We start from the raw sequence: 12,527 nt of genomic DNA on the forward strand, positions 1-12,527 counted from the left end.
ACCAGAGACAAGCCCCAGACTAGAAGGGCCCTACGAAAGTCTATTTCTTCCTGGAAATTTAGGTATTTTCTACTGGTCTTTGAGAGCCATCCAGTCTGGGGTACCTGCATGCCTGCCTTCTTCCCATCAGTCTTGGCATTTTGCAGGGTGAAGAGCCATTAATAACAGCTTTTCTCCGAGCAGAGTAGTATATCTACTTTTATTTCCAAATCTTCACTTGGCTAATATAGGATAATGTCAGTTTCTTTGGTTTTTATCATTTATTCAATGGCCAAACTTACCCTGCAAAGAATGGCAAACTAATAAACTAATCACCATCATAATGTTATTTATTGAGCACCTACTAACCACATCAGACACTGTGCTAGGCAATTTGCCCATTTAATGTTTTTTTTTTTTCCAAACTAAACTATAATAAAATATTCCCATTTTACAGTTGAAGCTAAAGAAATTAAGTTGTTTGCCCAAGGCCGAAGCAGGAGATAGCTAAGATTCAAACGGAGATCTGCCATATACCTAAGCCTAGACCCTTTCTAGGACATTATATCACCTCCCTAGTCACAGAAAATTACAATTAGGAAGGACGGTCTGGTCTGGTCATTTTATTTCAAATGAGAAGAAAGAGGTAAGATACTCCCTTTTCCATTTATTTTACTTATTTAATAAAGAGTAGATTGCCCAAAGTAGTCTTTTCTAAATGTTTCTGCTTACTCTTGCTCTTAATAAAACCAGAAAAATACTAGTACCTAACCAGAAAATTATTATTGGAGGATGTAAGAATTAGTACAGATGTTTATGCAGGAATGTGTTCCTCATAGTGTTGACCACCATTCTTCCTATATACAAAAATCTAATTTCTTCATCGCATAGTTCATTTAACTACTGAACTGAGAAACACTTAAATTCCAGAATTGTTAAATTGGGATTTTAAGATTAGAACTGAAGTATTGACTAGAGAATAGAAGAAAAAGTCATTTACTTAGAAAAACCATGGATATATTTTCATCTTACATTTCTCGTAGCAGAAAGTACATTTATATTCATTTTTCCATAATACCTAATGAGAAAAAAATGCTTATTTCTTTTAAAATCCTTAGACTACTCCCTAAAATCAGTATCTGAAAAACTTTCAATATTTGCCAATACAGAAAAACAAATGTTCGTGTTTGTTACCACTGCTCAAGAATGAAGGAGACCTGACTTCCTGTTTCTGTTGTTAAGCTGCATCTGTTAGAAAGAAGGAATAGGCAGGGGTTCCAGGAAGGTGTGATGACTCTGAATTCTGTTTAGAAGCTGCTGTGCCACAGGTTTGAATTCTGTTTCCCACTGGAGTTTGTGATAGTTTTTTAGGTCTTGGTCAAAACTGCCATCCAGTGCTAGGTCTTCATCTATATCGGAAAAATTAAAATTACAGCGATTATTCAGAAATGTAATCCTATTGGATAAAGTTTAATTTTTGTTGGCGTAAGTTAAACTTATCCTGGGTCATCTCTGATTCCAATAGGACACAGATATGATTTGGGGGTTAAAATGTTGTGTTATAGAAGGAGTTCTTTACTCTCTTTGGCGCTTTAGACTATACTTATTTTAAAATATTCATAATCTCTTAATAAAAAAGGACAATAATCTTCTCAAAAGAAAAAAATCCTAGATGGAATTGAGCTCTTATTTCAGCTAATCCCTAAGTGTTTCTATGTAAGTGCACATCCAAAAGTCAGATCACAATTTCTCAGAAGAGACAAAATATTAATAGTTACTTCCTTATCTGCACATTAGAAAAGTTAATTACTTTAACGATTGACAGATATAAAAGAAGTCAGGAAATCTTTTGGGAAAGTAGCACAGTTGAATTTGGCACTGTAAACTTGACTTGAAAATCAATTTTGCTGGCTTCAAAGTAGCCCCAACGTGCTGCTTGGAAAAGGCAATCCCCCGCGCTCTTGCCAATAACAGTGAATAGTAGGAGACTCTGAGAATCCCAGGAGTATTAGAATCCCAGGGACTCTACGCATAATTCAAAAAACACTAGTAAAAAAAAAAAAAAAAAGCAGCAAAATTACAACCTTAGCTTGCTTCTTAGTCCAAGGGCACCCTGAGTTCTGCAAACACCGTAAGTATGTCCAACCCAAATAGGAAGATAAATGGCCACAAAGGTCTCTGTGCCAACCTGCCACGGCATTTTTACTTGTTTATATTGGGCTTCACGCCCCATGTGAAGGACTTCAGGAAAATGCACCGGCCTGCCACTCAGAAAATCGGCTCCACCACTTCCAAGGTCTGTGGCAGAGGCCGACTTTCTAAGTGGGAACCACGAAGCCCGAAAGTGACCACAAATATGGCTCCTTACAGAACGAGCAAACTTTTTTTTTTTCCATGGGGCCAATTAAAATCCCATTATAAAATGCTTTATTACTGTCTACATCAAATTTTCTACACTATTTTCCTTGATCCTGTGTACTTTGGCACTGCTGGTGTTAGTGGAGGCACTCAGCACGAGATAAGGGGGCCTGGAATCCCCCGTTTGTCCCCTCCCCTCCCCCAAGCGAGAGGACAGCTACGTAGTGCTGAGAGAAGTTCTGCACAAACACTCCAGCAAGGTGCTCCACGGAGGCCCGGCGAGCAAGCCTGGATCCCCCCAGCCACGCGCTAACCAGGCCTTGACAGGAGGATGCAGGTGGCATTTGGCGCCTTCAAAGCCCTTCCCACCGGGCTACCTGCAGACAAGAGGAGCCTGAGAGACACAGCACTTTCGGATTTCTAGATCATCTTCTGGCTCACTCTTTTCCAGGTTTTCTGAGCACAGACTTCTAGGAGACAATGAATTCTCTTATTCAAGAGGCTTGGCTTGGCACTTCCTTCCTCTGCCGGGGCTTTGGTTGGATTTAGTAGGTTTAGCAAATCTCGATTTGGCCGTTTTGGGGCTTTTTTCAATCTAAGGTCAAGACTATTACTTTTCTTGAGGTTTGGCCTCGAGTTAGTTAATCCACACTCGGACCCTATTAATTTGTAAATCAGGTTAGACAAGATAACAAAAGTGGCCAAATAGCTACAGCTAAGAGAAAAGCAGTCTGCAGTTTCAAAGTAAATAGGCAAATACTTAAGAAAGTATTACATTTTGGAACTTGACTGCCAAGAATGGCAGAGGTGAATTGAGATCTGTGATTTTCAAACTCTTGACTGTGACCTAAAAAACACGTAGGTCATGACTGTACATTGTTACTTACAAACTTATGTACAAATAACAACTTTTTCACAATAGAATACTTCGCCTTGCTACATGTGATATATTCTGGTATTTTCTTTCTTTGCTACCTCATTTTTTTAAAGATGCTGGAAACAGCGTGAAGAGCACTGATTTAGTAACCAAACATTCTTAAGCTTTCTTCGTGCACAGCATACTTCTAATACTAAAATTTAAAGCAAGGGATTAGAAAGGTATAGAAAGGGGTAAAGAACTCAAAACAAATTTCTCAGTGATCATTATATCACAATCTCTATTATAGCTTAAGTATCCTGCAGCATCAATAAAAGCTTCTCCTACTCACTACACTATCTTGCAGCTTGCGGTCAGCACCAGGTAGCTCTTGAGGGTTTAATTATTGCCCTATTATAAGGCACAGTCTTCATGGTCCATGCTGTTTGGAATGGGCTTATTAATGCGATTTTTAAAAAATTTATTTAAGTAATCTCTACACCGAGTGTGGGGCTCGAACTCACAACCCTGAGATCAAGAGTTGGCTATCTTTGTGCAAGAACTGCAATTCAAGCCCACTCTCACCCCTCATATCCATAGGACTTGCTGCTGCCCAACTGGTCAGACGCAGCTACAGCCCTGTCAGAAACAAGGGTCTGTGGAGGGAGAAACCAGGAAACAGCCAGTCCTTAGGGTTGTAAGGAGGGCCTTGTGATCACCCGGGAAATCCCTGACACACACACAGTGCCGGTTGCTTGGCTCCCTGATCAACTGGCTTTATTTTTGTTACCCATGCCACAGTCCCCTTCCAGGGGTTGGGGGTGGGGGGGGGGGGGAGGGTGGATTTAGAAAGTTAGCCAGTCCACAGGCATCTATCAAGGACCTTCGCATGAGGCAATATTCTTTCCCTAACGTGGCTCAACTAGAGTGGGGAAACAAGATAAAAGTTACAAAACAATAATACAGGAGAAGTTACAGCGTTCATGATTGCTATTTAAGAAGTACAAATTTCCTACGACTAGACCATGGGCTTGAAAAGGGATGTGGAAAGGGTCCGCCGGGACAGCAGCACCTGGCTAGGCGGGTAAGGGGTACGGCACACGCAAAGGCTCAGAGGTTGGGGAAGCACAAGGAGAGGCCCAACCTGGTTCTAAGGGAAGGTTGATGGAGGGGGAGCAGGCACTGGGCCTACTAGAATGAAGCACCTGCCAGGTTCTGTACCTGCCGATGAGCTGGCCGTGCCCACACCCGCTTCAAAGGGGCCCTTGTGTCCCACGCCCCGCCATTTTGCTATTATGGTTGACTGCCCTGGACCTAAGTGCAAAAGGAAGCCAGGGACAGCCTGTGGTGGAGGCAGCTGCTGCCTAAGCCCTGAAGGCCCTATAGCCCCAGGGAGTGAGGCACGGAACCAATCACACCTCTTCCCCAAATGGGAGACAAATAGAAGGTGAGCCAACAGCGGGGGAGACTCCTGCCGTGGGCAGCAAGCAGCAGCCTTGAGCTACTCGGAGCCAGGCCCGAGCGGGAGCCTACAGGGACTTTGTGCAGACCAGCAGACACAGAGCAGAGTTGCGTCTCCAGCAGGGCGGAGCAGCTGACGGCCTGCTACTGTAGGGGTCAGTCGCGGACTCTGGTTTCATCCAGAACGACCTTCCAGTGCCTCTCCAGCAGGCTTTGGGCAAGGTGCATCCTTCCCTTAAAGTCCTTCATTAACCGGGGAGGGGTTCTCAAGCCTGGCTGCAGAGCAAACTCACCTGTGGGACTTTGAAAAAAAAAAAAAATGCAGACAATGGGCCTCACCCCAGAGTTCCTAAATCAGAATTTCTGGGGATGGGGTCAGGACAAGTGTGTGTTCTTTAAATTCCACACCTGATTCCAATGTTCTGCCACACCTGAGAACTGAATTAAGGCAAGTTGAGCACGGACTTCTGTTCCTGGCAACCTAAGAAAGCTCAGCGGTCACAGAGCACACTGTGAACCTCAATGATTTAAAATCATGTTCATTTTTTCTCACTCCTACACACACACAATTATTTTTACCGGGGAAAAAGCAAATTTCACATCAATTTAGCAATCCCAAGTCTTTCAGATAACTTCTGGTTCTGAGCTCCTGTTTAATAACATTGTTACAACACGTAGAATTTACAAAGCACCTTCACGGTCAGGCTGTGGGGCCCGGACTCTATCAGGCTCTCTGCGTACATCTCCTGTACCAGTCCAAAAACTCTGCAAAGTGCCCATCGATTGTCCCTAGCTTGGAGATGAGAAAATATAAATTTAGGGAGGTTAAGCCCAACGTCAAAAACTTAGGAGTGACTAAAGCAAGGTTTTAAACTCAGAATTGTCCGGCTATGGTCCTCTGGTCTTTTCCTGATGCGCTCTATATGATCCTCACTACTCCCTGGAGCGAGGCAGGAATTACCATGTCCCCATCGTAGATATGAAAAGACCGGTCCTGAAATTCTCTGGTCGAATCACACCACAGGAGAGCACGAGGGTTTGAATCCAGGACTGCTAAGTCACACTGAGCCTCTCCACTTAGCCTTGCTGATCCAACACAGTGCCTGGGCAATGGTAGGGACATTGCCCCCATTTGGGGGAAAGGATTATAGAAAACGCTCATTTACTTACTCAAACCATTGTTTTTAGACCTAACCCAGGATGAAAAAAAATTCTCCTAAAAAACCTTCTTTTTTTTAGTGTAAGAAATTATTCTCTTACCTTTGCTTTGTATCAGTGATTTCCTGCCTTTCAATGGTCTGAACCCCACTGTAATATCAAAATTGTTTCACAGATGCTCCTCCACATTATAATTAATATAGCTGCTAATTAAAATGTATGGATCTGGAGGCACCTGGGTGGCTCAGTCAGTTAAGCTTCTGACTCTTGGTTTCAGCTCAGGTCATGATCTCAGGGTTGTGAGATTGAGCCCCACATGAGGCTCTATGCTCAGGGGGGAGTCTGCTTAAGATTCTCTCTCTCCCTCTGTCCCTCCTCACCCCCCATGCTCACTCTCTCATTCTGTTTCTCTCAAAATAAAGAATTCTTTAAAAAAAAATAAAATGCATAGATACATTAAAAGCATGACTTAATTCAGAGTAGCTTTTAGCCATATTTTCTCAATTGCAACATCTATATGTTTTTAAACAGTAGCAATAATTTATGCTGAAATCTTGGAATTAGGCAGTCTATAAAAATGCAAAAAAAAAAAAGCGACAGAAATCATGACAGTATCCAATGAGTTAAACGTCCTTGTGTCCCCACTGTAAATAATATTCAGCCTCTTCCAGATATGTCCAAATTTACACAGCTACTCAAACACATACCAATCTTTATTCATGCAGGTCACAGAAAAAAAAATTCTCTTACTCTGATAAAACTCACAGACTCACAGTCAGGAGTCTTACCTAAAAATGATGGCAGCAGGACTAAGAGCGTGTTGGTGTCTTCATCTCCAAAACACGATGAAGCATTGGTGATATTTTCACTGAAGTTCCATAAAGTTTTGCAAACCAAGCAGGCCAGCTGCCAATCGGTAGGACCAAAATGTCTTAAACAATCCACCAACCTGAGTTTTAAAAAAGTCAAATTGAGAAGTCATTAGGTCAGAATCTCTTTTTTGTATTTTTAGCATAATGATTATCCTTCTGCATTATTTAATATGTATTATATGTAATTCAGTGATTATTTTTAAAATTTTCACATCTACAAATTTAAGTAGCTACAAAGTAATAATAACCTACTTCTGAATTATTTTAAGAGGCCAGTGGAACTTAAATTCCCTCTTTAGCCGTAGCTTGGCGGTTCCAAACATTGAAATACCTCCACCCTGGGAGAATGACAAGAGGGACCCAAGCTCCCTGGGAAACTATGAGAGAGTCAGGACTCCACACCTTGAAACTTACTTTTTAATGCCGCCTCCTTCTTTCAGGATGACACGCTTGTCTTTATCCACAGTGAGATTTAGGAGAACACCACAGGCAGAAAAGCAAATATCCTGATGCTTGGCATCCAGCAGTGCAATCATGAACTTATGTACTGGGAGGGTAGAGAATAAATGCAGACTAGTAAAGCTCAGGGTTCCCAGATGTGCCTTATTTTACAAATGGCAAAGGGGGAAATGGGGAGTGGCTCACAAAACTGGAAACTCTGCTAGGGGACTTAATCCATTCTTCCTAAGGCTTTCGCCATGCCCAGCCTCGGGTTTGCCAACATCCACTGCATCTAGAACCTGCTCCCCATCCTCCAGGTCCTCGGTCCCCAAGTAATGCTGTATCTGACCCAGACAGCAGCTCCCTCTCCAGGGCAATGATACAGTCCCTTCTGGTAGAAAAGGGGGAAAAAAAAAAATCTTGGGTCCAACCACACGGGTGGCATTCATCTCTAACATCTGATTCTTCTTAAGGGCCTTTTTGAACCTTCACCAGCAATTTTCTTTAAATACACAACCCCGGGGGAGGATTGTAGGCTCCCGTTGAGATCTTCTCTAAAGTTTTCCAGGGTTTGTAAGAGAAGACTTGCTCAGGGGGCTGGAAACCGGCCCGTAGCAAGGCAGGGCTTCCAGGGTAGAGCGCAGCTCAGGTCAAGACAGGCCCCCCACCTTTGGGAACCACTTCCCTTTACTTCTAGGAAATGGAACTCTTTGTCCTGTTTTCTTAACACCCCCAGCAGGGGCCGGGCAAAAGTTTGGGGGAGGTTGGATAAAGTGTGTCCTCTGCCTCCTCCTGTTCTCCGCCACACCTGACATGTGGCCATCCTGCTCTGACTTTGGCCCCATGGATCGGTCAGACACATATATGTGTGTGTTTCAGAGTCTAAAGAATGGGGGCGCCTGGGTGGCTCAGTCGGTGAAGTGTCTGCCTTTGGCTCAAGTCATGATCCTGGGGGTCCTGGCCTTCGGCTCAGGGCGTGATCCCCGGCGCGGGCGGGGGTCCAGGGATCGAGCCCCGCGTTAGGCTCCCTGCTCAGTGGGGAGTCTGCTTCTCCCTCTCCCTCTGCCCCTCCCCCCACTCATGCACATGTGCGCTCTTGTCTCTCTCAAATAAATAATCTTAAAAAAAAAAACAAGATCTAAAAATGTACACCGAAACGTTAACAGTTTATACTCTCTGGGGGAGTGAGATGATGAGTGACAGTGTACTGCTGCTGCTTCCCCCCCTAATATTGGTATTATCTAAATTTGCTATCGTGGATAATTAGGAATTTTTAGTTATTCTTACATGAAATATTTAAGACATATAGAGGATGGTTATTTGGGTACCCACCACCTAGTTTAAGAAATAAAAAGTTATGAACCCAATTTTATATCTTTGGGCATCCCTTCCCCTCCAAAGGTGACTTCTGTCTTATTTCCAAATGCCATTTGTACCTTATACCATTACTACGTAAGTACCTTACATAAACAATACTCATGATTGTTATGCATGTTCTAAAACCTACTTAATGGCATTATTCTTTTTTTTTTTTAAAGATTTTTATTTATTTATTTGAGAGAGAGAGAATGAGAGAGAGCGAGTACATGAGAGGGGGGAGGGTCAGAGGGAGAAGCAGACTCCCTGCCGAGCAGGGAGCCCGATGCGGGACTCGATCCAGGGACTCCAGGATCATGACCTGAGCCGAAGGCAGTCGCTTAACCAACTGAGCCACCCAGGCGCCCCGGCATTATTCTTTATCTACCCTGCTATCATTAGCTTTTTCGCTCCTGTATTACATGTTTGAGGCTGATTCATGTTGATCCGTGAACCTCTAGTTCATTTATTTTAATTGATGTAGAACTTTTTGTTTTGGTAAGTAGACTCCACTGCCCAGTGTGGAGCTCAAGGCAGGGCTTGAACTCACGACCCTGAGATCAAGAGCTGAGCTGAGATCAAGAGTTGGACGCTTAACCAACTGAGCCACCCAGGCCCCCCGATATAGAACTTTTTGTTGTGTGAATGTCATAATGTATTTACACTTAGGCTTTTTCCATTTTTTGCTATTACAAGCTGTACTGTTATGGACATTCTAGTACATGAAGGAGAATGTCTCTTGAGTCTGTTCTCAAGGACAGTAATGGTGACTGTAGATTACTTGTTTCCCTTACACACACACACACACACACACACACACACACATGCCGTCTCAGAGCTCTGAAGACCACTCACAGATGAGAGAGGAACAGGGAGAACACTGTCCAGGTCTATCTCGGCATGTGGAGCTGAAGGCCGTAAGCACGGGTGGAGGGGAAGGTAAAGCACTGCTCGTCCGAGGGCGGAGACAAGTTGTCATGACCCACGCTCAAAACTGCTTATCTGCTTACTGGCAAGAAGAACATGCTTATGAACATTAAGTGTCATCAACTCACCATTTTTCTGCACAATGAAATCGCAGATGTCCTGGTCCTGGGAGAGGTTTCCAAAAACACGCACAGCCTCTAGGATTCCATCCATGTTATTACTCACAAGAAGCTTTATGAGCACTGGGTTTGGGGACCAGAGACATAAAATCAGTGAATTTAACTTTTAATTTCAAGGCTGTTAGACATCAGATCATACTAAATATCAGTAACTCAAAATTTTAAAGTGACAATAACACACAAACTATAAGGGACTTTAGCAAGAACTAAGACCCTACCTTTCCCCCATATTCTGATTTCTTAGAATCAAATCGGGCTCTTTGATATTGTACAAGAAATCAGAAAATATGAATGACACCAGTTCTGCGTTTCGTTAATAAAGTCGAAATCTTAAACATTCATCTACACAAACCCAATTCTGAAGCTTACATTCAGCAATATATAGCTTTTTGTCTTGAATTATGGAATTCTTCACTTGGTAGTAAGATAAGTTGTTGATTGTGGCCGTAGTATTGATCACCAGCTCCTCACAATCCTCAATTGACTTGTGTTCTGAAAGAAAGTTAGGAAAAATGTATGAAGACTCATCGCTGGGGCAGAAACATGACCTCCTAACTGTCCCAGCAGCAGCGCCAGTGTCAAGCTGTTGTCCCCGACGAAGTCCGTGCAGGGACATTGTTTCCTGCTTTACTTCCCAGGACTCTCCCTACAGGGAAATGCACCAAACACAGGGGACCACTCCTGACCAGGTTCTAGAACACTCTAAGCTCAATCCCTCCACAGGGGGTCTGGAAAAATTGGGCTGATCTAGGTTCTGTGATTATAGTCAAGTGAAGGTGCCAACACACCGGCAAGCCAAGCTGTGTCTCATCCCCACTGGTTTGCAGTGTTCCTGAGCTCTCCTGCGTGGTTGGGTTCTGGTGAGAACCCTTCCTGGCTTACAGATGGCCACCTTCTCGCTGTGTCCTCACATGGTGGAGAGAAAGCAAGAACAAGCTCTCTGGCGTCTCTTCTTATAAGGACGCTAATCCCACCACGAGCACCCTAGCTTCATGACCTTGTCTACACCTAATGATCTCCCAAAGGCTCCATCTCCAAATACTACCACACTGAGGGTTAGGGCTTCAACATATGAAGCTGAGGAGTGGCGGATACAATTCAGTCCACATTAACCTCCTAATATCCCATTCTACATATGAGACCACTGAGGCTGAGCGGCGTTAAATAGAGGCCTGACTTCATAGAACCCACATCTGAATCTGGGTGTTTCTGACTCAACCATCTGCTCTTTCCGTTGCATCTTCCTGAGTGCCCACTAGAGCCGCCTTGGGCAATCATTTGCTGCCAGAGGGCTGGAGAGAATCACACAGCCCTGTGCAGCTGGCTCACGGATGTAAGTCAGTCTAGAATTTGGAGCTTGCCGCTAAGGCGGCAAATGTCTAAATCTGGGAGCTTGCTGGAAGGGCTAGTCCTTATTAGAAACATTTTTTAAAATTTTCTTTTTTCTTTTTATTATTTTTTTAAAGATTTCTTATTTATTTGACAGAGAGAGACTCAGTGAGAGCAGGAACACAAGCAGAGGGGAGTGGGAGAGGGAGAAGCAGGCTTCCCACCAAGCAGGGAGCCCGATGCGGGGCTCAATCCCAGGACCCCGGGATCACGACCTGAGCGGAAGGCAGACTCTTAATGACTGAGCCACCCAGGCGCCTTTTTTTTTTTTTTTTAAATACCCTCTGCAATGAGACTGGCCTCTAGAGACAAGTCCTGGGGTTCCAACTCCTCGGGCCTCATGTCCTGTGTACGCCTTGCTGTTGGTGCTTATCATCAGTTTCCTGTCCAAGCACCTGCCATGCCTCCACCATAGACTTGGAGCTCCTAGAAAGCAGACACTACATGTTTTTAAACCTTGTTATGCACTGAATGTTGGCGTTCCTCTCCAAATTCATATGGAGAAGCTCCAACGTGAAGTCACCCCCAGTGTGACTGGATCTGGGGCGAGGGCCTGCAAGGAGGCGGTGAAGGGTTAAATGCATCATCAGGACGGGGCCCTCATCCAATAGGGCTCCTACCCTTACAAGAGGAGGAAAGTAGCATCTGCTAGCCAGAAGGAGCATCGTCGCCAGACGCCAACCCTGCTGGCACCTTGACCTTGGGCTTCCAGCCTCCAGAACTGTGAGAAAATAGATGTCTGTTGTTCAAGCCCCCCGTCTCTGGTAGTTATACGGAGCCTGAGCAGGCTAAGATAAACCTCCTTTAGCATAGGACTCACTGCGCACTCAGGACTCAATACGGATCTTAATGAAGAGCAGGGGCATAGTTCAAAGGCTACCCCAAAACATCATTTTCATCAGGCAGTAATGTTTCTTACAGCAAGAGAATCTTCCAGAGCTTGGTAAGTCATAGCTAAGTTGATCACTCTGTGCGGCAATTTCCCTGCTCACTGGTGGCCAGGGATGCCTGCGGGAAATGACAAAGCCTAAAAAGTGGAAGGGGGTGCTATAGACTGAATTATGCCCCCTCCCCAAAATTCATATGTTGAAGCCCTAATGCAACTGTATTTGGAAATACAGCTTTTAAGGGGTAATTAAGATTAAATGAGGTCATAAGAGTGGAACCCTTATCCAGTAGGGCTGGTGGCTTTTATAAGAAGAGGAAGGGGGACACCAGGCTGGCTCAGTCGTTAAGCGTCTGTCTTCGGCTCAGGTCATGATCCCGGGATCCTGGGATCGAGCCCCACATTGGGCTTCCTGCTCAGTGGGGAGCCTGCTCCTCCCTCTCCCTCTGCCTGCCGCCCCCCCCCCACTTGTGTGTGTGCCCTCTCTCTCTCTCTCTCTGACAAATAAATAAATTTAATTTAATTTAAAAAACAGAAAAGGAGGAAGAGAGCGAGAGCGCATGCTCTCCGAGGGCGCACGCCAGCAGAGGCCGTGTGAGGCCACAGTGAGAAGGCAGCCATCCCCAGGCCAGGATGACAGACCTCACCGGAACGCAGCCATGATG

At 44.5% G+C, this 12,527-nt stretch overlaps 1 protein-coding gene across 1 annotated transcript in view; it reads right to left on the reverse strand.

Moving 5' to 3' along the window:
* Nucleotides 1–291: 291 nt before the first annotated feature.
* The window catches only part of ARMC2 (armadillo repeat containing 2), a 103,529-nt gene continuing 91,293 nt past the window's right edge, over nt 292–12,527 (reverse strand). Inside the window, exons 14-18 of the mRNA XM_032408115.1 lie at nt 9,957–10,079; nt 9,537–9,650; nt 7,099–7,231; nt 6,601–6,761; nt 292–1,388 (exon numbers count right to left, since the gene is read on the reverse strand). Of these exons, the coding sequence (XP_032264006.1) occupies nt 1,231–1,388; nt 6,601–6,761; nt 7,099–7,231; nt 9,537–9,650; nt 9,957–10,079 (689 nt within the window). The 3' untranslated portion in view covers nt 292–1,230. The remainder of the gene's footprint in view (nt 1,389–6,600; nt 6,762–7,098; nt 7,232–9,536; nt 9,651–9,956; nt 10,080–12,527) is intronic.

The sequence above is a fragment of the Phoca vitulina genome, unplaced genomic scaffold (assembly GCF_004348235.1).
Source record: "Phoca vitulina isolate PV1807 unplaced genomic scaffold, GSC_HSeal_1.0 scaffold9, whole genome shotgun sequence".
NCBI lineage: Eukaryota > Metazoa > Chordata > Mammalia > Carnivora > Phocidae > Phoca > Phoca vitulina.